At 36.0% G+C, this 23,531-nt stretch overlaps 2 protein-coding genes across 3 annotated transcripts in view; both read right to left on the bottom strand.

Moving 5' to 3' along the window:
* Positions 1–37: 37 nt before the first annotated feature.
* Positions 38–2,777, bottom strand: LOC149815064 (protein CHUP1, chloroplastic-like). Its single transcript, XM_089989132.1, has 4 exons — positions 2,319–2,777; positions 2,137–2,222; positions 1,192–1,935; positions 38–1,103 (listed from the first exon to the last, which is right to left on the bottom strand). Exons 1-4 carry the CDS (start codon positions 2,455–2,457, stop codon positions 93–95), a joined length of 1,980 nt encoding a protein of 659 aa, XP_089845258.1. The 5' UTR covers positions 2,458–2,777; the 3' UTR covers positions 38–92.
* Positions 2,778–5,083: 2,306 nt separating this feature from the next.
* EMB3103 (Pentatricopeptide repeat (PPR) superfamily protein) overlaps positions 5,084–23,531 on the bottom strand; it is a 58,319-nt gene continuing 39,871 nt past the window's right edge. Inside the window, exons 8-12 of one of the 2 annotated variants that reach the window (XR_016428087.1) lie at positions 14,473–14,649; positions 14,265–14,393; positions 7,289–7,552; positions 5,516–5,615; positions 5,084–5,423 (exon numbers count right to left, since the gene is read on the bottom strand). Coding sequence is in view for 1 of the 2 variants with exons in the window: in XM_089990187.1 (XP_089846313.1) it covers positions 7,316–7,552; positions 14,265–14,393; positions 14,473–14,649 (543 nt within the window). In the remaining variant the exon portion in view is untranslated. Of the gene's footprint in view, positions 5,616–7,288; positions 7,553–14,264; positions 14,394–14,472; positions 14,650–23,531 lie in introns of both variants that reach the window. The other variant, XM_089990187.1, reaches the window with a different exon arrangement.

Raw genomic sequence — 23,531 nt, 5'->3', positions numbered from 1 at the left:
CCTTTCAAGTAATAGCCTCAGACCAATGAGTTACCCATGTTAGAACAATCCGATCAGAACAACTAATGAAGACTAAACAGCAACTGTACACATTACAAAGAATTGAACCCCGGATTCCTACTTGAGGATTTTAGAACCTCTGCAAACTTCTGCAGTTCCAACACTTCCGGGGCAACTTGTTTCTGATCAAGCCTATCATTTTCTTGATGTAAAAATCTCAGGACACCCATATCACCATCTACCCTGAAATCCTTAGCATTGGAAGCATCCAGGATTTCACCTGCAGGGTCTGTGGAAATGAAATTCTCTTGCATAGGAACCTTGTATTCTCCGATGAGATCTCCTTGACTTACATGTCTGCTTCTTCGAATATTTAATGAAGACCTTGAGATGCTCTGAGAGCTAACCAGTTCAGTACTCACTTGGTTCTTCTCGGTGATACTTCCTATCACTGAACTGACAGCTCGCAAAGATTTTGAGCTGACATCTGATGAATTGTCAGAATAGTTGTGCTCAACAGTTGTCGACGATGAGAAGCTTTCGCGTGAGCATGTACCCATCAGTTCATCAGCAGGACTCTTTGAAATAGACCTCCTCTCAGTATCACTGCAAGCACCAGAACTTCTATCCATTGAAGTTACACTTCCATGAGATTCTTTGCCCATTACCAATCTCTTTAGCTTGTGAAAGAGCTTGTTTTTACTTGAACTACTATGCCTAGAAGACTGAACCTCTACAGTCGAATCATCGAATTCCCCTATATCTGTAAGAGTTGACACCTGAGATGATGAACATTCAGAATCAAAGTCAGGATGACCCTTCCCATTAATACCAGAGCCTGCATACTCAAGTATAAGCTGCTTTGCTTTCTCCTCTGATTTGGGGCTCATGCTCTTGCTAAGGTCCCGGGCGATGCTTTTGCCCGGTGCTGTCTGAAAGTTTCTCAACTCATACCGCAAGCACGCATTTATCCATCTAAGATAAACCAATTCCTCAACATCAGCACATCGATCCATCTGAAGCCTCTCCAACTCCTTCGTTAACTTCTCATTTGATTCTCTCAATGCGCCAATTTCTTCCAAAGTCTTGTCTGCAATCTCAGCCTGCCAAAAAAATGTAAATGATGTTGAGTAGAAAACCTCCATAAATACAAATTTCAAAAGATTCTAAAGTTGCAGGTATAGTGAAAACCTTGCGAACTTTCGATTTCAAAGTAGAAGAAACTGTTTCTGTACACTCGAGTTTCATTGCCAGTTCTGAGTTTTCCCGTCTCAATCTCTCATTTGCCTCCCTTAGTACCGCGACTTCATTCTCCAAATCCCGCAGCCTGTGCAATTTCTTCTGAACCTCTTCATCTCCCTTGCAAGATTCACTTTCCAGGGCTTGCAATGTCGAAACGCGTTCTTGAAGAGCAGCAAGTTGCACCTTGGCCAGTTCACCTTCAGTCTTCATCCTTTTCTTTAGCAACTTGATCTTCGTCCTAGCAGATTCTAACTCACCCGCTGCTCGCGAGCAATTCAAAACCTGTTCTTGGAGCCTCCGATTATCTGCTTGCAAGGACTCGATCTTTAGCTCGAAAAGCTTCAACCCCATTGAGTTAACTTTGAGGTCGTTCTCAAGTTCCCTGACAAGATTGTCCTGCTCTTTCAATCCATAATACTCAAGCAGTTGCATCTCCAAATTCCTTTCCCTCTCCTGAAGAACACAAATCTGATTCCTCAGTCCCTTGATCTCCAACTCCATCATCTCATCCTTCCCTATTTTCTTATCATCAGAGTCCACTTTATTGTTCCCATCTTTGGGCAAACAAATTCCTGAAACACTGAACTCGTGCAACACCAATTCATTAAATTCGGGCAACAAGAACCCATCTGCATCACCCGAGCTCTTTGGAGAATACTCAATTACAGGATCGACCTTCTCTACGGCCTCAACCTAGTGAGAATCACCCCAGATGAATTAGATTCATGAAGAATTAACGTAATTTATAATCGATGCTCTTTATAAGGATATATAATTTTGAGTGAAGGGTTGTTCAACAGGAATCAATTCCATTCAAGTAAATGAACATAAAAACATCTTTTGGTATAAATTAAACAGATCAAAGAATCAAGAGAAATGGTTGACATAGCATACAGGTTCCCGAGTCGTAATCTCAGATGACTTCAGGGCTCGAAGTTCATCCTTGAGTCCTTCAAAGGATCTTTCATTATGGGACTTCCCTGAATTAGAAGCATGAATTAGTTGAATCCAAAATTTAGCAAGACAGAGAACCTAAGATCAACGAAATCACACAGAATATGTCTAGGAAAACAAACCTGAAGGTGGAGGAAGAGGTTTGGGATGAACCCTGAATCTGAAATGGGTATACAGATAACCCGCAACGGATACAGCCAAGGCAATGCCCACCTTGAGGAGAAGATGATTCACCTCATGCCTTTCCTTCAGACTCCCCATTCACCTCTTCCTTATTCTAACTTCCTCTCATACACCAAACAATCCCATTCATCTGATGCCTTTCCTTCATAGTCCACATTCACTTCCTGATTCTTATTCTTAGCTTCCTCTCACACACCAACAATCCCATCATCCCAATTCTTCTCCATCAACACAAAACACCAATCATCAACAATCAAGAGAACCAACAAACCAAACCAGAGCAAAACAATGTTGTGGTATCATAGATTGATGAGAGGGAGGACCATTAAATTAGGAATCTAGCAAAACCACCATAAGGAAAGGACAGATCAATAAGGACCATGAAATCTACAGAATTGATGTCATTGATGCACAAAAGGGAATTTCATTAAGTTGGTCATCAGAAAATTCATCATAAGGAAAGTTGGTCATCAAGAGGGTGTGAACAGAAATAGAAAAAGTCCAATTTTTTTTAGAGAGAGATTCCAAAACTGTTATGTTGGTTGATTGCTTTCGTTTTTGTTTCGTCTTGTCTTGCTTAGGAAAGTAAGGGGGGCGTCCAGGATTAGTATTGTGTACCATCAACGGTGTGCTGTTTCCTGTGACAACGAGGAAGGTCGGTTGGTCAGTTCCTCGTATTGTGGCCCACCGGCTTCCACGGGGTGCATGCTTCCCGTGGAAAGTTTGGTATCAAATTTTCTATCATCACCATCATCATGCTTTTCTTATTTATCATGAAGATGATGTCCCAATCATGCCCCTAAGCAGACTATTTTAGAGGGCACCACTAAATTTGGAAGCTTCCCTTGAAACCCTTTTCAAAGTACACTTTTCAACGTTTAGAAGTTAGAGATTTCTACTAGCTCACTCAACTAATGGGGAACTCTGTCAAGTCAAACTTGTCCTCAAAGAGGAAACGTTGGATGGCCGTGGACTTGTGACACGTTCCACACGAGTTTTTATGTCAGGATGAAACCATCGATCTTTTGGATCGCCAAGAAGTGCATCATTGATCGTGCTATATTCCAGTGCTCTAGGTGTAGAACTCCACGGGTTGCACTCCCTCTTGCTTTCCCTTGTGCTTGGGACGTAGATTTCACCACAAATTGAGCCGTCCCTTGATCAGGTGTGGAGCCTATATGAGTGGCATTTATTTTAATATTCACAGAGAGAAACCGATTCGGTTATGCTTGCCGTACTTATGATCACTGTACCGGCAATGTAAAAAACCGTGGGCTTATTACCCTTGTTCCCAGAGTATCATCACTCTTCGGCTAGTAAAAATGTGTGGGCTTATTACCCCCTTGTTCCCAGAGTATCACCACTCTTCGGCTATCGCACAGGGAGACACCCATGGGATTTGAACCTAGACCGCATGCTTTAACGGCCTAGGCCCACCATCCCACTACGCCGCCAAACCTCTTTGGGGCCCATATGAGCGGCACTTGACAACGTTAATTGTGTGACATTGAGGATATATGTTTAGCTGTGTGTTCCTTGTGACACGCCCCCACCCAGCGTTGGACACGGTTAACAAGGCGACACACGTAGAGGATACGCGTTTGATCAATGTCAAATACAGCCAAACGTGTCCCAAAGGTATTTTTGTTCATTTTTATAAAATAAAATATAAAAACAGTACAAAAGTAAGAGATAGAGAGAGAGATGAAATAAATTTAAAATGTCATTTCACTCTCTTTCATGATTTTATCACGTCAATTGTCACTTTTCATGGTTTTATTTGCTTGAACGCCAGTCAAGACAAACTTTAATTATAAAAATGTCCATATGGCACAAATGGATCCTACATTGATATAAACAAATATGACAGTAATATGTTTATGAGGTCAAAACTATAATTAAGAATAAATATTTATTGTTTTACAGATATGACTGATTCGTTTTTATCATAGTTATTTCAACTATACAACTAAACCTTTTTAAAGCCTATTGCATTTAGAGTGAAGGTTTTTGTTGGTAGTTTTAAGATATCAATTGGGACCAAATGAAAGGGTTTATCCTTGCAATTAAGAGCTCTTCTAAGAGTTGGTAGACAGAAAGCTTTTCAAAACCATCAACTTGGCAAATGAAAAACCATCAAAACAAAAGAACTCTTCACAAAAGATATTCAGTTCCTCTTGGTTTCTCATGCATTCTCCTTGACACAATAACAGTAGGTCACCATTGATCAATCCTCTTTAGAGCAGCCAGCTATAAATAAGCTGGTTTGCTATTTCCCTTGGGTCACAGAGTGGAAGGGTACAATGAAAAGCATGTGCGCTCTTGAGTTGGATATAGGAGACAGGATCCTGTGTCTAGATCAATCTACCATTTGATATTATCTAGATCAACCTATCCTTTGATCCTTGGACAGGCCATTACAGTACTGTTGTCTTCTTACTAAATTTGATTACCAACAGCCATATCTGTCCAAGATTTAAACCACTAAATGACTTGAAATACAGTTTCAGTATGTGCTTAACGTAAAAGTTTATCTTTTCTGAAAAAAGGAAAAGAAAAAGGAAAAAGAAGATTACAAACCCCTAAACCAAAAAAGAATCAACCAAACATTAAACAAGTATACAAGTATTCAAGGAATGGATAGAGATGCTTCACAAAAATAAAATCACAGAGCACAAAGAACAAACATATGCAGAACAGAAACTACAACCAAAACATACATTGATATCAGAAATCGATATTATACAGCTCAGAGGAACAACCGACAATTTTGCCCTAAAAAACTATTTCTTTCTACATAGCAATTACAAATCACAGGAACCTTGTTAAAGCTTTTTCCTCCTCATCTTGTCCTCTTCTAGGCCTCTCCTTGAAATTCAAAGTATGGAACAATGATGAGAATTCCTAGAAGTGCAAAACCTATCACGGACAGGTCACACCATTCTTCTAATCAAGAATCAACAAGCAATGAAGCCATTATCAAATCTGCTTGATTCACAAATGATTGGATACTGAGATTCCTGTCAATGCTTCTTGTTAATCTCCTAGAGATGTAAAGGAACAAAGTCATCAAATTCCCCAGGCAATATAAAAGGAATATTGGATCTGCCAGTGAGGTTAACACCACCAAGCTCACCTGTTAATAGGTCACCGACCCTGTGCATCCAGTAACCATCATTGAGGAAAGCCTCACCATGTTAACCATTTTGATCCAATTATATTGGCTCAACGGACATCTGATACAGTAAAAGTCTATCTTTAAGTCAAAAAAAAAAATTCACGAAGACCAACATAGTGAAAAGAGGTACAGAAAAATGCATTTCAGTCACTTGTTATAGGTATCAAGATAATGGCAGATCTCCGGCAAGACTTTGTTGACACTTGGCAGGCACACACACACACATATTCTCAATACACATAAAGATTAATGTATATCCTTCAGTCAACATCGAGTTATTTGCTTAATGACCTCCTTCAATTTTAGTTAACGAAAGGAAGTCATTAACAAAATGAAAAAACACATTTTCCCCAAACCCCTGAAATACCAGTGATTGTATATAGTCAGTGACTACAAAGGTTTTTCTCATAAATTCATAAAGTCATCACTTTTTAAATGGTTCTTTGCATTTCCAACATAAACCTAATAAATATGACCTCTGCTTGTAAATTACCAAATACTTCAGTCTCAATTAATACAACACATCATGCCTCAAAAGACTTAACAGGATAAAAAGACGCGGAGAAAATTTGTTAGTGCACCATAGAATGCAGAACCAAGCACTGGTCCCATGTGCATGCACATGCACAGACACACATATAATATATATATATATATATATATATATATATATATATATATATATATATATATATATGCAAACTGAGAAGTAGACTTTCACTTCCTTTGGACGTTAACAGATTTATCAAAAGTCCTTACTCCTAACAAATCTCAAAATACTTCAACAGCTCCTTAAATGAATTTCCACCACCAAAATTAATCAAGTAATTTTATGAGAAGTGCAATACATATTTATTAGAAATATTTTTGTAATGCAAGTTCCCTTTGATGCTGCACTTTTATGGATTTACTAAAATACTCTGGGTGGTGAAAATGTAAGAATTTAACTTGGTATTTTAAAATCAGTTTGGGGCACAAATTTCTACTGGGCTTGTTAACATCCACTAGAAGCAATGGATATTGACAGTTCCATTATATATATATATATATATATATATATATATAAGAAGGGGAATGGTCATACCCCCTTTTTCGTTAGGTCCCATTAAGACCTTCCAAAAGTTGTTCCTTCAAGTATTTTTTGCTCAATCTGCACCGTTAGATGTGTTTATTATTGTTTACTCAATAGGGAGCATGTATTTGATTAAGATTTTTTATGCTCAGATGTGTTTTAAAGAGGTAAAAAAGCTATTGTACTAAAATTTGATGATAAAATATTTACATTTTTACATCAAATCAATTTGAAAGAAAGCTTGTTTCTTAGTAAATAAGCAATGATAAACACATTTAATGGTTCAGATCGACCAAAAAATACTTGAAAGTACAATTTCTAGAGTGTCCTAATAGGAACTAACAAAAAAAGGGGTAGGACCATCTCTCTCTCTCTCTCTCTCTCTCTCTCTATATATATATATATATATATATATATATATAGATAGATAGATAGATAGAGAGAGAGAGAGAGAGAGAAGTTCTAGAAGATCTGGGAGAGATTGACCCTCTGCCGTATGGCCCACCCCCAAGTGGTTAAAACCCCTTGGCCAGGCAGGGAGCCTACCGCTTTGGCCATTATGAACTTAATGTCAACTAAACTGAAAAGATGAAAACTTAGATATCTCAACAAAAGATTATAACTGAGCAATACCCAGTTCATATGAAACATATTATTACCTATATATGCTTTGCGTCTGAAAAGCCCTACATTAAACTTCCTGGCACTGTTTGTGTTTGTAACTTCCTTGACATGGAAAACTGTTTGGATAAAACATCAGCAATGAGATGTCGACCAAATAAATGTGAGTTCTTGAGGAGATAATTCCTCGTAGATGAGTCAATGCAATAGCCTTGTCCAGTCATCCATTGTAATAAGTGCAAAAGCAACTCCTTTTTTTCAGGTTCTGCAACATATCGTGATATAGCCAAAGAGAACACTTTCTGCAAAAGCTCATACAGAAAATATAAGCCTCAACAGATACAAGAAAAGAAAAAAGGAAAATTCATGGACTAGTCTAAGGATGAAGATTATCAGGTAAATTACGAAATTCACAAATCCATAGAATTGTCATTTTTAATTTAAAGGGCAAAGTTGCTACTGAAAAGGTGGTAAATGTTAACTGTAAACACTAAAAGGAGAAAGTTTCTCCGCTCATGTAGATCTTTCTCAGCTCATGTAGATCTTTCTCAGCTCAATTAGCTGATTTACTTAATTTGCCTACAATTTATTTGCTTGAGGAAACGATCTTTGCTAGGGAAACAATGAAAATACCATACTTGTTGTGGTTGAGACATGAAGAGCTAGTATATATCCACTGTACAAATGGAATAATTGTTTGCTATTAATGATACATTGGTACTTGACAGAAAAGAATATTCGATGGAGACATAAGAGAGAGGGAGAGAAGCTGCTTCATTGTTATACTAGAATTGAAACATATTACAATATGATACATCCTCTAGAATAATACTTCTGGGACTTAGCCAACCCCAATTGACCCTCGAAAAATGTGATGTTTTTTTAAACAATTACAGAAAACCTCCCAAGGACCAGGGGCGCATTACAGATTTAATATAACCATTCCATAAACCATTCAAAGCATAGAGTCAATTTAAAACAATAAATCAAACTTCATTGATTTAATCAATAAGTCAAAAGTTCAAAATTGAAAAATCAACTCCATCTAATCCTGCACACAAGTCAGAACCCAAGCCACCAATTCATAAAGCCTCGAGTCCTCCAGCTAGCCAGTCTCACTCATCACTGAGCCTATGTGTCTGAAAAACATTTTTAGAAAATGGGTAAGAACCGAAGTCCTCGTACAAATTCCTCTAAAAATTCAATAGCAAAGGAAATAATATAAATTAAATCATAAACAAATTTAAGAGGAAATCACAAACAATTTATCAGAACTAACTTACCATTCAAGCATTCAACAATATCATGCTAAATCAAATATTTAGAAATACATGCAACTAATGTTGAACAGTAAAGGATGCATGAATCAATGCACATGCATGAATAACTTCTTAAGTTATTTATCAGAGTTGTTTTTGCATGCATGTCCTTATTAAATACAAAAAAAATTAATTTTCACTTTTCATTACAAACCCACAAATACTCAAAATGGGAAAAGTTCTCGAGGTTCAAGGTAGTTCTCAGTTATAGCTTAATACACAATTTGTATTTTAATTACTAGGTCTCACACTTGTTCCCCGACGAGCATCAAGAATCATTACCTTTTATCAGAACATTAAGAATCCTCACCTAATACTGGGACATCAATGAAAATTTACAATCATTGGCGCCACATTCTTGGTATATCAATAACTACAGTTGAATCAACAACAACACCCTCAGGCAAAGTGACTGAAAGTTCCCTAAAACCATGGCCAGGAACATAAACCTCACGTCGGGTTCTTGGGAAAAATTGCATAGGGAGTTTTAGTATCCTCATTGAAATATCTCATAATTTTTTCATGATTTTTAAAGTCTAAAATATAATTTTTGAATTATATACTTATATTTAAATTGGTAAAAATCGTCAGCCAGGTCTAGGCATGGCCCAGAGCCCATTGACAAGAGCTAATTATGTTAATTATAATTTGAGAAATATTAGTTTTTAACCTTTAAATTTGAGCGAAATTCAGGCGAATTTCAAACGTGAAATTTAGTTAAGACCACTAATAGACCCTCCTCGGAACATAGATCTCATAGGAGATCTGTTTTTTCTGAAATAGGATTATGGTTGACCCGAAAAATGCATTTTTCAAAAATGACCGGCCTCTATTTTTGAGCTTTTTCTGGGTTGGAACGGACCAGATCCGCTCCAATTGATCCATGTTAATATGGATCTGGACCTAGTCCAAGATCAATATTGATTAGGATCCAATCTAGGTTGGGATCCATTTGGATTTGGATATAAATTTGGATCGTAGATCCAATTTGGATCCATAATTCATACATGGCAATTTTAAAACTAACTTGAATTTAAAGTTTTAAATTTAACTAACTTTTAAATAAGAATAAGGATGAGGTAGAGTTCTTCCCCATATGACCTTCCAGAAGGGGGCATGTCCCCCTAGAATATTCCAAGAGGATATAAATTAAATAATAAAAATAAAATAAAAGAGATAAAATCTAGAAGGGGATAAGGGAGTAGAGTTCTACACCCATTTAGAGAGTGCATCTAGAAGGGGACGTCTCCCCCTCTCTAGAACACTTTACAAAAAAATATAAAAGCGGTCTAGAGAGCTCTCTCTCTCTAGAACTCGTTTTCTAGAGAGAGAGAGAGAGAAAGAGAGAAAAAAAAGAAAAGCGAAATTCATGGGCTTTGAGAAAAAGAGGAAAAATCGTATGAGTAAGAAAAGAGAAGAAGTCATCCATCAAGTTTTTTTCTAACTTTTTGTAACTTCGATTCAAGGTACGAGTTTCTCTCTTAATTCGCATGGAAAAGGGAATCATATAAACTGATTTGAGCATAGGTTTAGAGGGGTAAAAGGGAAATCTGATTTCAAAGCTATATATATGTTGTTGATTATACATACATATATATATATATGTATGTATATATATATATATATATGTATGTATATATATATATGTATGTATATATATATATGTATATATGTTTAATTTTCATGATTGTCGATTTCCCTGTTCATACAATCTGAATATATATACGTATATATATTCCAGGGTTGTCGATTTGCCTTGTTCATGCATCTGAAATTATACATATATTATATTTATATATATATATATATATATATATATTTCAGTTTGATCGATTTCCTTACTCATGCATCTAAAACTATATACGTGGTTCAGATTTGTCTATTTCCATGTTCATGCATCTGAAAATATACATGTGTTTCAAATTGGTCAATTTCCTTGTTCATGCATTTGAAAATATGCATGTGTTTCAGATTTGTCGATTTCGGTATTCATGCATCTGAAATATATGTGTTTTTTGATTTGCCGATTTCATACTCATATATATATATATATATATATATATATATATATATATATATGTTTTTTATTTTGCTGATTTCATTGCTCTTGAAATATGCACATGTATTTCAGTTCTGCCGACCACCTGATTATGTTATTTTTCAGCAGCTGAATTCTATGTCTGGTTGATCCATGTACATGAACCTATTCATGTACATGAATCTGGCTAGCAGTTGAATCCAGTGTCTGTCCGATCCATGTACATGAATCAGCCCAGCTGCTATATATTCATGTCTGGTCGACCCATATACATGAATCTGATTATGTACATGGATCAAACCAGCTGTTAATATGTTTATTCATGTCTGGCCGACCCATGTACATGAATCTGATCATGTACATGGATCAAACCAGCTATTAATATGTTTATTCATGTCTGGCCGACCCATGTACATGAATCTGATCATGTGCATGGATCAGACCAGCTGTCGATATGTTGAAATATGTCGGCTGATCTATGTACATGTACCTGCTCATATACATGGATCAGACCAGTTGATTGATATTCTATGTTGGCCGATCCATGTACATGAACCTGTTCATGTGCATGAATCAGACCAGCTGATTGATATTCTATGTTGATTGATCCATGTACATGAACTTGTGATATTTTATGTTCAGTTGATCCATGTACATGAATCTGATCATGTACATGAATCTGACCAACTAGTATTTCTTTATAAGGTCGATACATGTACATGATTCTGATCATGTTCATGAATCGGACCAGCTATGGATATTTTCTGCATGGTTGATATATGTACATGAATTTGATCATGTACATGAATCCGACCAGCAAGTGTTCACTTTCTGACTAGGCGATCCATGTATATGATTATGATTATGTACATGAATCTGACCAATAGTGGTTAATTGTTGTATAGTCAATTCGTGTTCATAAAACTGACTCTGTACACGGATTTGATCGGCACTTGCAATTTTCTGCATAGCTGATTTACGTATATGAAGATGATCATGTACATGAATCTTATTGGAAAATGTATTTCTTTGACACCAATCAGATTGCAATTGTGCATATCATACGCATGAATCTAAATATAATTATATGTTTGCATGACCATGATCATATGCACAAAATTTGATCATGATTGGTGTGGTCTGCAAGCCTTTTTATTCACATGTGTATGAGCTTGACTAAATGTGCATTCTTTTTTGTGTTTTTTAATGTGCACAGTGAACATGAATTATGAAATTGTATCTGTTTATGTTCATTGAAATTTTGCAATTGGCATAAATTACTTGTTGAGATATGCTAGTGGTTATATGTGAACCACTGTGGGCCTATGTAGGCCAGGAGCATGTGTTACTCCAATGTTATTGAATTGTTTATGCATTGTAAAATAATTTTTGAAAATTTATCGGTTTTCTAAATTTAATTACACTGTTAAATTGTGAGGGCCAGATCCCAAAATTGTTTTTGCATGTTGATTTGCAAAACGGTTCTTGTGTAAAGAACTTGAAATTTATTTGAAATGGTAAAAGATACCAAAATAGTATAATTAATCTCTTGATGTCCCTTCTACAGTATGAGAATCTTGGATAACGATAATAGGGAGAGTGAGGATACTAAAATTTCGTGTGCGATTGTGCCCTAGAACCCGATGTGTAGTTCACTTTCCAACCATGATTTTAGAGAGCTTTCATCCACTTTGCGTGGGGGTAGTGGTGTTGATTCAGTTGTAGTTATTGGTATACCAAGAAAGTAATGTCAATGGTTGAGGATTTTCATTGATGTCCTAACATTAGGTGATGATTCCTAATGTTCCAATGAAAGGTGAGGATTCCTGATATCGGTCGAGGAACAAGTGTGAAATACAGTAATTAAAATACAAATTATGTTTAAGATATGACTGAGAACCTAACTTGCACTTTGAGAATTGTGCTCATTTTGAGTATCCGAGGGTTTAAGAAAAAGTGAAAATTAAACTTGTGTGCATTTAAATAAGGATATGCATGCAAAAGCAACTCTGATAAATAACTTAATAAGTTATTCATGCATATGCATTGAATCATAAATATTTTACTATTCAGCATTAGTTTATTAATGTTTGCATATTTGATTCTGCATGATATTTGGTTGAATGCTTAAATGATAAGTTGATCATGGTAAATTATTGATTGTGATTTTCCTTTGAAATTTATACATGAATTAATTTATGTTATTTCCTTTACTGTTGGATTTTTAAAGGAATTCGTATGAAGACTTTGGTTCTTACCCGTTTTCTAAAATTGTTTTACAGGCACAGATCCTCAGTGACATATAGGACTGGCTGGCTAGAGGACGAGAGACTGTGACTTAGTGTTTGGGTTTTGACCAGAACGCAGGAATTGTGATAGAATCGATTTTATGTTTTTTAACTTTTTGACTTTTTGATTTAATTAATAAAGTCTATTTTATTACTTCAAGTTGATTCAATGCATGAAATGATTTATGGTTTGGTTATATTAAATCTGTGATAAACTATGGGTGCACAGATGCTCAGTGACATATAGGACTGGTTGGCTGGAGGACGAGAGACTGTGACTTGGTGTTTGGGTTTTGACCAGGATGCAAGAATTGTGAGAGTCGATTTTATGTTTTTAAACTTTTTGACTTCTTTATTTAATTAATGAAGTCTATTTTATTACTTCAAGTTGATTCAATGCATGAAATAGTTTGTGGTTAGGTTATATTAAATTTGTGATAAACCCTAGGTCCTTGGGAGGTTTTTCACAAATGCTTAAAAAGAAAATTCTATTATTTTTCGAGGGTCAGTTGGAGTCGTTACGCTCACGGTCCCCCACGATCGTAATCCAAGATTCACACACTATAAATGTAATATTATGTGTTTTTTCATAGTTTTAAATTCTACGTTTTTGAAATTTTGGATGTGTTTTATAAAGTTGATAAAAAATCATGGAAAATATCCTCAATTTTAGGCGACGTCAGCTAGGTCTGTGCATGGCCCAAGGCCCACTGACAAGACCAAAACGAGGTGAATAATATTTGAGAAACTTTTTATTTGTAACCTTTAAAATCAAGCAAAAAATTAAGCGAAATTCAAGTTAAATTCAAGCAAAATTTAGAGGCAAAAATTAGGAAAGTATATCGTTAGATGCATCTACTAATTCTGAGAACATTGATATTTCATTTTTCTGAAATTGGGTTATGATTGTCACGAAAATCGCGTTTTTAAAAAATGACCTACCTCTATTTTTTATATTTTTTGGATTGGATTGGATCGGATTAGATCCATTTGATCCGAGTTTATATGGATCTAGACTCAGTTCAAGACCCATATTAACTAGGATCTGGTCCAGGTTGAGATCCATATGGATTTTGGATATGGATTTGGATCTTGGATTTGGATCCAAAATCCAAGTCCAACCAATTTAAAACTTTAAATTCAATCAAAGGTTAAATTGAGTAAGAATTCCATGTTGAGAGGACTTCTAGAGGGGGAAGGCACAGATTATTGACCAATTGTTTGAAACCAGTTAGATCGACCCCAACAGACAGAGGAGGAGGAATGATGTGCATATGATATAGTTGGAATACTGTTGCTGCTGCACATAAGATTGGTCAATCAGAACACCATGAACTCCAGAAAATGCAGCAAAGTAAAAGTTTCTTACCTGATTAATCCTATAGGATGATTTGTTGCATGCTTTGAGAACATCATTTATCAAGTTTATGTTACCATATTTCATAAATGAAGTAAGAAATCTTTCCAAAGATGGCCAAGAGATGGACTCTATATTATCCTGCAAAATAAACTGCCCTTAATCACATAAACTTTTACAAAAGAACAGAGTAAGAACACATACAATAGGACAGGCATACCTTCATTATGACGTATGCATCTTTTAGAAGCCCACCTGAAACTAAGATATTAAGCATCTTTTCATGACGTGCCTTGCACAGTGTACGCTTACTATATCTCAGCATATTATAAACAGAAAATGCTTCTGATGTGGCACCACTTTGTCCCAGATATATAATAAGAGAAGAACATAGCTCCTGTGGAACACAAAGCTTAGATGTTTAACATTGCATCACTTGAAGACAAACAGTTTTTCAGCTGTTACAATGACAGAAAAAAAGACAACAGATGGTCAAAGCTAATGTTACACAAGCATCATATGGTTAACAGTTCATTTACCCACTAACATGCTGAAGCACTTAATATGAACCACAACCATATTCCAGTGTCTTCAAATTAGACGTGTGTGTGTGCATGTGTGTATGTCTGCATGCAGCCATGTGTGTGTATGTGTGCATGCATATGTGTGCTTGTATCAAAACTCTGAAAAAATAAGCAAAGGTCAAGACAAGGCATTCTTTTGCAGTAAAGACAAGTTATGAAATTTTGGCACATTGTAGGCCGTTGATTTTTGGACCCCTTTAAAAACCTAATTACTTGTCATAATCACATGATTCAAAACAAGTTTCCTACTAAACAAACCATTTAGATCACATCCGAAACATTTGATCTAACAAAAATGGAATTTTTTGAAGAAAAGAGTGGTTTCTACTCATTAGTTTCTTACCTTCATTAGTAGTCAATATTTACCCTATATATAAGGGGGATCATCAAACCAAAGGAAGGTCCGGAATCAACAATGATGATGATCGAAGGCATTGCTTCTCTAACAATCGGGTTTTTCATCAATCTGACTTTACATATTGGATTTTTATCATTCATTGAGTAAGCGACATGTTTTGAATTATGAATTTTCGATATTTAGATGCATTTTTTAAAGCACTAAAAATCAACGGCCCACAATACTTTGTATTGTACAGTTTTAAATGCATTGTGAGTTGCCGATTTTTCACATTTCAAAAAACATGTTAATATTTCTCACTAAATAAATTATGAAGAACAAATATATAAGGTACAATCGATGAAACACTCAAACATTAGAGAAGGGAGCCATCCGATCGTCATTGGTTGGATGGTCTCCTTTCCTATATATACACACACACACACATGCACACACGTGTGTGTGCATTTAAGAATATAATCTAGATAAAAGTGGACTTAGTTGGGGTTAACACAATCTACTTGCAGACAGAAATGGACCTCAGTGGTGGTTGACTTCACCTGACATAAAGGCAGCAGTGTCCAAGTGTCGCACCTGCATCAGTACGGGTGTGACATGGGTGTTTTGCCCTGTTAGAAATGTCCATGTTACATAGCATGCCACTGACGCGATAGCCTCTTGGTTTTCTACAAGTAACCTTCTTTACATAAGCCCTGCCCACTGTGGACTCAAACCTTGCAGTAAATACCACAACTAATTTATCGACTATTCAACTGGTCAAGCTAGTCAGCAGCCTGCACCAAGTACTGGGCCTTTTCCCAGTCACTAAACTAGGCACTCTCTAAGCAATTCCTCACCTACAAATCATCTACCTTCTTCTTCTACTACTATTCATCGTCCTCCTCTTATTCTTGTTCCTCCAAGAGAGAGAGGTTTATAATGTCATAACTTGGATTTGCTTTTGTCTTGGTTATTTTTTATTTTTGACCATTGTTTCATATTTTGAGGAAAAAAGAAAATTAGTTGGGGCCCCTTGTTATTGCTTAGGTGGTGCCTAGTGCTTTTGATTACATAGGACCTAAGTAAGAGAGATTGTTTGATACGAATCTTTCTTTCTCTTCCTGGATTCCATTGTGCAGGTTAATCAATCAAATAAATGGTGATCAATTGTTTTCTTTCTAGTTCCATGTCTTGAGAAATCTTGATTGATTACTTTTTTTTGAATGAAATGCTGGAGACTATGCTCTAAATTATATTAATAAAGAATTAACAAGTACAATTGATCATCCCAAAGAGGGGAGCCAATCCAGTGGCTTATCTTGACAACTATTTGTGCTCATGGACTTTATGTTAAAGACTAATCAATATGAAGCTTTTATAATGCTATTGCATTCAGTTACTATTTCCACCAGCAAAATCACCACTCATAACAGAATCTAGAAAATAAATTTATATTATTTAGTATGCAATATGTTTTTGATAAGTCAATATCTTGTTATGCATGCATTATCACCAAAAAAAACTATTCAGACATCTCTTTTCCTCCCCCTGTTGTGGCCCCTATAATGACAAGTCTTTTGCCATGAAAATTGCATGCCTACCATGTTAGACCAGCCAGTCATTTCAAAATCCATCAAAAGGAAACTAATATTTGTGCAGATGCATCAACATGCATGCACACAGAGAATTGGGAGGCTACACAAATGATATTGATTGAATACACAAATTTGACTGCTAATTATTATAATCACAACTTAATTTGAAAGTATACCATTTGTATACTTCTTATGTATTGTATATTTAGATACTTTGAGATCAAGTATACACAATGTATACTTAGAATAGTGTCTCTTATTTTAGTCATTATTAAAATGACTTTTTTTAAATTTTAATTTTTACTTTTTAATTTTTATTTTTGTTATTTTTTTATTTTTTTGGGTCAAATAAGGTTGACCAAACTAGCCATTGGGACTAAGCGTAACGGCTTGTTGAATGAGGTCCAACTAGCCATTGAACCCTCCTTCAACTAGCCGTTAGGCTAGCCCTCCTCTCTCCCTTTTGATATCTCCTCTATAAATGTGACTGTGTGTGCCTTATGTAAGGTGAGAGAGTGATGGATACTTAGGTGTGCGTGTGTATGAGTGTACTTTGTAGTGAGGATTAGCTTTGTAATTTTTGTACATTTTTATGATTAATAAAATTCTTTATTTTTTTATCCTTTGTTGTTCCTATGAATGTATGGGTTTGTTGTTTTGTATTTAGCTAAATGCATTATATTTTTCAACCTTCATTTGTACCTCGGGTTCCATGCCACTTCATGATATCAGATATGGTATCAGAGCCAAGATATGATCTTGGTGTTTGATTTTTGGTGGTGCTTTAGAAATCCTTTAATCGAGTATGTGCTTGAGGAGTATCTGATCGAGGAATGACTTAGTCACAAGGAAATGCGGTATGTATAAAACTTTATATATGTTCATTTTTCACTTATATTATGTATGTGGTAGTTTCTAGTTATGGGTCTTTGTGAAATTTATTAAAAATGATTTGATATTTAGACTTTTCCTTGGTTATTTGTAACTACATGTTTGAGATCGTTGAAACTTCACGTATCTTCCCATAGGTTTAAATATTTATACTTTATAATTTATGTTAGTCTCATATTAGTATACATTTTCAATGTTGTTAAATGTTTGATATGACATGCTACATCCATTTTGGTGTAATGGCATAATGCAATGCGCATGCATATGATTTTATGTGATATTACTTGGCTTTTGTGTTCCCCATAAGGTCTAGTACTTTTGAGCGTTTATCTATTGTTTTAGTATTTTTAGTACCTTATTTGAAGCATTTATGAACTATTGTGAATTGTTTGTGCTTGTGCTTGTTAAAATTTATATATGTCAAAGCATGTCTTCTGTTGAGTATATTCTAAAATCATTTTAAAAAAATTGTGAGTCTTATATCATGTGTGAGAGGTATTGACTTGTTTTAAGTATTGTGAGTTCTTACAATTGTCATACATGAATGTTTATAAGCATGATTCCACAGAGTATGATTTTTTGTGAATTTTCAAATTATTCTTGTATGCCTCTCTTGAGAATTTTAAGGACAATAAAATAATATTTTTTGTGATTGTGCCTATTAATGACTAGTGTGTGCTCTTGAAACATTGTATTTCCCTGTATTGATCTAGTGCTTGTGCACATATTTTTTGTTATCTTGTCTTTTATGGCTTTGGTATTGCACTCTTCATTGATGTTTTATACTCATATGCTTCTCTTGTGTTGTATCATCACGACCTTGCTAAGTGAGGTACATAATGATACCCTAAATATTTATCAAAGTAAAGTTCTTCATGCATTAAGGATTAAATGATATTGATTGTGAAATCTGTGTATGTCTGCTCTTATACTCTCCATTGTGTTTGAACTCTTGGAAGTTATTAAAAAATTATTTTATCTCATGTTTCTCTTAATTATTTGTATGTTTGTCTCCCCTTGGTGGATCCTACATGTGAATGCTTTATAGGCATATCTATTTATGTCTTGTGCACATGCATATTTATATTGTTGTGTATGTTTTTATTTGTGATGATTGAGAATTAATGCAGGTCTTTCTTCATACATATTTTGTGTATTTGTGAGAATAAATAAAATTAATATTTTAAGTGTGTTCTCTCTTGCCCTTAATAGGTTGTGATCTTTTGCCCTAGTGACCTTGTGTGCTTCCTTTACCCTTTGTGTGGCGTATAGTGGCATCACACTCCTTAACCATTTCCTTGCATCGTCTTTCATTGCATAAAGTTTTTTGAGACTTATGAATGTCATGTTTGTGACCTGTCATGAGGATTTTAGTGATATGTTTGTCATCTTGTTTTGCATATGATTGCACCTTTATTTACTCGAGATTTTAAACTCCCTTTGTTGAATTTGATATGAAATCTTGTGTTTCAAGTTGGCTCTTGTTTATAGCCTCTTTTTTGGAAAGTAATTTATGAGGTTTTCTTGTTGCCTTCTTTTGGCTTTTATTTAGTCCATCAGAGTTTTTTCTTTAATGCATCAACTCTTTCCTTTGGCCTTTTGAGGTGAATTGTGTGCACCTCGTTGTTGTGGATCCAGAGATGTTTGATTATTATGGTGAGTTGTGTGCACCTTATCGTTTTTTTCAATTTAGATTGTCAATTTATGAGTGCTAGTGTTAGCACTCAGTTTGGCTCTAACTGACGGATGTTTGATCTCTGGTTCTGTGAGTGTGTTGTATTATTCAACTATTTATTTGGCCCGTGTTATTATGTTGGATGCTTATATGGATCTTTATTTGTGATGGCTAAACTATCATTTTCTTGTGACCATGTTGGTTTCCTATGAATTAAATAGCATGATATTGCAAAATTTATTCTTCTTTCCTTGATTTGAATATTATGTTTCAAAACATCTTGCTTATCCTCTTGTTGACATTAGTTTGCTTTTATTAAACATTTTTTTACCTCTCTTGGTTTTCCCTTTTCCCTCTTATTTATGTGATTTTTCTGTAGACAAGGGGTCTTGCTTATCAGTTTTACAACCATATGTGTGGTGAGTTATGTGCACCCGTTGTAGTTGATTGTGTTGTTTACAGTTTTACAACCATTTGTGAGGTGAGGTGTGTGCACCTCTTGTGGTTGTAGCTGGTGTTTATTGTCAATTTAGATAGCTAGTATTGCTAGTGCATGGTCACTGGTATGGTTATTGCTGACACTTGTTTTTTATTTCTTGTCCTTTGTTCTAATACACTCAGATTTTGAGGATGTTGAGTTGGAGGTCAATGAGGTGATTGTTTGTGGTGATCAAACTACTGTTGAGATTTTTTAAAAGCTCTTCATATATTTTCTAATCTTTTTTGTTGTCCTTTTATAAAAAATGGTTATTTTTTTAATGCTCCATTAGCATGCTTATGCATTAACTCCGCCTGTGTATAACTGTTTAGTTATACACTGCCGGTCCCAAGCCCGGATAAAGGAGGAGGGTTGCGGTAGGCCTGTGACAGCCAGCATAAAAACTTAGTCATACCCTATGAATATGAACCAATATGAGAATTTCGTTGGGGCGTTCCCTACTGAGCGACGCGCTGTACTCTATAGGCCCGAAGGCAGTGATAAATGGGCAAGGGTTGCTAGGTAGTCGCCCGGAAGCGACGCGTCACACCGGCGCCCGGGTGTGGTGTCAAATAGGCAAGGGTTCCCTCACTTTGTTGGATGGGTGGGGGTAAAGAAGTTAGTCCAAGACCATAAAATTAGGTTAGCCACTTGGAACATAGGGTCTTTAATTGGTAAGTTGGTAGAGTTAGTAGATGTTATGTGTAGGAGAAAGATTGATATTTTATGTCTACAAGAGACCAAATGGGTAGGTGAGAAAGCAAAAGTGATAGAACCTTGGGGATATAAGATTTGGTATATAGGAATAAATAGGAATAGGAATGGAGTAGGGATTGTTATGAGTCGTGAGTTTATAGATAATGTAGTTGAGGTCCGTAGGAAGGGTGATAGGATTTTACTTATTAAATTAGTATTAGGTACGGATATTATTAATATTATTAGTGTTTATGCACCTCAAGTAGGTTTAGATGATTCCACTAAGCATCAATTTTGGGAAGATTTAGATGGAGTAGTACAAGGGATATCTTATGGAGAAAGGCTTTTCATCGACGGTGACCTTAATGGGCATGTAGGCATTAGTAGGGATGGATTTGAGAGTATCCATGGAGGCTATGGTATACGAGAAAGAAACGATAGTGGAGAAAGGATTTTAGATTTTGGTTTGTCCTATGATATGATCTTAGCAAACACTTGGTTTAGGAAGAGGGAGTCTCACCTAGTAACATTTAAAAGTGGGGTTAATACGAGTCAGATAGATTTTTTCCTACTTAGAAAGAGAGATAGGGGTTGTTGCATCGATTGTAAGGTTATACCGGGAGAAAGTGTAGCTACACAACATAAAGTCTTAATTTTAGATCTTAGAATTAGACAATGCCGCAAAAGGGATAGACATAGGATAGATCCTAGAATTAAGTGGTGGGCACTGAAAGGAGCTAAACAAGGAATGTTTGTAGAGCGGGTAGTTAAGGAAGTTGATTGGTGTCTCGAGGAGGATTCAGAATCTATGTGGGATAAGATAGCGGGTGGCATGAGAAAGGTGGCTAAGGAGGTATTGGGTGAGTCTAAAGGCGGTGCACCGCTAGGTAAGGATACATCGTGGTGGAACGAGGACGTCAAATTAGCTATTAAGGTTAAAAGAGAGTGTTATAGAAATCTGAGTAAAAGTCGTGATAATGAGAATTTGGAGAAGTATATGATAGCAAAGAAGGAAGCTAAAATAGTAGTTCGGAACGCGAGGGATAAGGTATATAAGGAGGTTTATGACAAGTTGGATACCAAAGATGGTGAGAAGGATATTTATAGGATTGCAAAAATGAGAGATAGGAAATCGAGGGATCTGAGTATGGTTAGATGTATCAAAGATGAAACGCAAAGGGTTTTAGTCAAAGATGAGGAGATTAAGGAGAGATGGAAAGATTATTTTGATAAGCTATTTAATGAAAGTCATGCTCAGGATCTTGGAGACTTTTTCATTCCTTTTCATGAGATGAATTGTGACTTCATGCGCAAGATTCAAAAGAAAGAAATTGCAGAGGCTTTGAAGAAAATGAAATCAAGAAGGGCAGTTGGCCCAAATGGTATACCTATCGAGACTTGGAAATGCTTGGGAGAGAAAGGTTTAGAATGGTTGACAAATCTTTTTAACAAGATTTGGCGGACAAATAAGATGCCTAATGAGTGGAGGAAGAGTACTTTGGTGCCTCTATATAAGAATAAGGGTGATATACAAGATTGCACAAACTATCGTGGTATAAAACTCATGAGTCATACTATGAAACTTTGGGAGAGGGTGATTGAGTCTAGGTTGAGGAAGGTTGTCATGATATCGGATAATCAATTTGGTTTTATGCCTGGAAGATCTACTATGGAAGCTATACATCTTCTTAGATAACTTATTGAGAGAAAAAGAGAGAGGAACAAAGATTTGCATATGGTTTTTATTGATTTGGAGAAGGCTTACGATAGAGTACCTAGGGACGTTCTCTGGTGGACAATGATGAAGAAAGGTGTTTCTCTCAAGTACATTAGTATAATTAAAGATATGTATGAAGGAGTAGTAACCAATGTCCGCACTTGTGGAGGGGTGACAACCAATTTTCCTATAACGGTTGAGTTACATCAAGGATCTGCTTTAAGCCCTTTCCTATTTGCTATAGTGATGGATGAGCTTACGAGATCAATTCAAGAAAATGTGTCGTGGTGTATGTTGTTTGCTGATGATATTATTTTCATTGATGAGTCTAGATCTGGGGTTAATGCTAAGTTAGAATTATGGAGACAGACATTGGAAGCAAGAGGTTTTAAGTTGAGTAAGAGTAAGACAGAATACATGGAATGTCGATTTAGTAAGCAACGAAATAGAGATGGGAGTGTAGTGAAGCTTGGTGAGCAAGAAATACCGGTGGATGATTCTTTCAAATATTTGGGATCTATCATTCAAAAGTATGGAGAAATTGATGGAGATGTAAATCATAGGATAAAGGTTGGGTGGATGAAATGGAAGAGTGCAACTGGAGTGTTGTGCGATCGTAGAATGCCATTGCGGTTGAAGGGAAAGTTTTATAGGACGACTATTAGGCCTGCTTTACTATATGGTACGGAATGTTGGGCTGCCAAGAGACATCATATTCAGAAAATGAGTGTAGCTGAGATGCGTATGCTGAGATGGATGTGTGGAAATACAATAAAAGATAAGATTCAGAACGAGGAGATACGTAAGAAGGTAGGTGTTGCACCCATTGAAAATAAGATGAGAGAGAATCGTTTACGGTGGTTTGGACATATTCGACGAAGGCCTAATGATGCTCCAGTTAGAAGGATGGAGAAATGGGAAAATATATTAGTTAAAAGAGGTCGGGGTAGGCATAGGAAGACATGGATGGAGGTGATAGGAAAGGATATGAATGCTTTGAACCTCACTGAGGACATGGCATTGGATAGAAATGATTGGAGGAGAAGGATTCATGTGGAAGACCCAGAATGATTTTCTTTGTTGGTTCATATCGCCGACCCCAATTGTTTTGGGATGAAGGCGTAGTTGTTGTTGTTGTTTGTTGTAGCATGCTTATGCATTATAATATGCCTTGTATAGATTGTTATATATTGATCATGGTTTTAAAACTCACCGAGTCAACTCGGTGACTCGGTTGATTCGGCTCGGCTCGGCCCTCCAGCGAGTCAACCCAACAGGGTAAACTTGACTCAGCCGGACTCGGCCG

Source organism: Nuphar pumila, chromosome 15 (assembly GCF_984573655.1).
Source record: "Nuphar pumila chromosome 15, dmNupPumi1.hap1.1, whole genome shotgun sequence".
Lineage (NCBI taxonomy): Eukaryota > Viridiplantae > Streptophyta > Magnoliopsida > Nymphaeales > Nymphaeaceae > Nuphar > Nuphar pumila.
The sequence above is the reverse complement of the archived record's forward strand: the minus strand, read 5'-3'. Positions and strand labels throughout refer to the sequence as shown.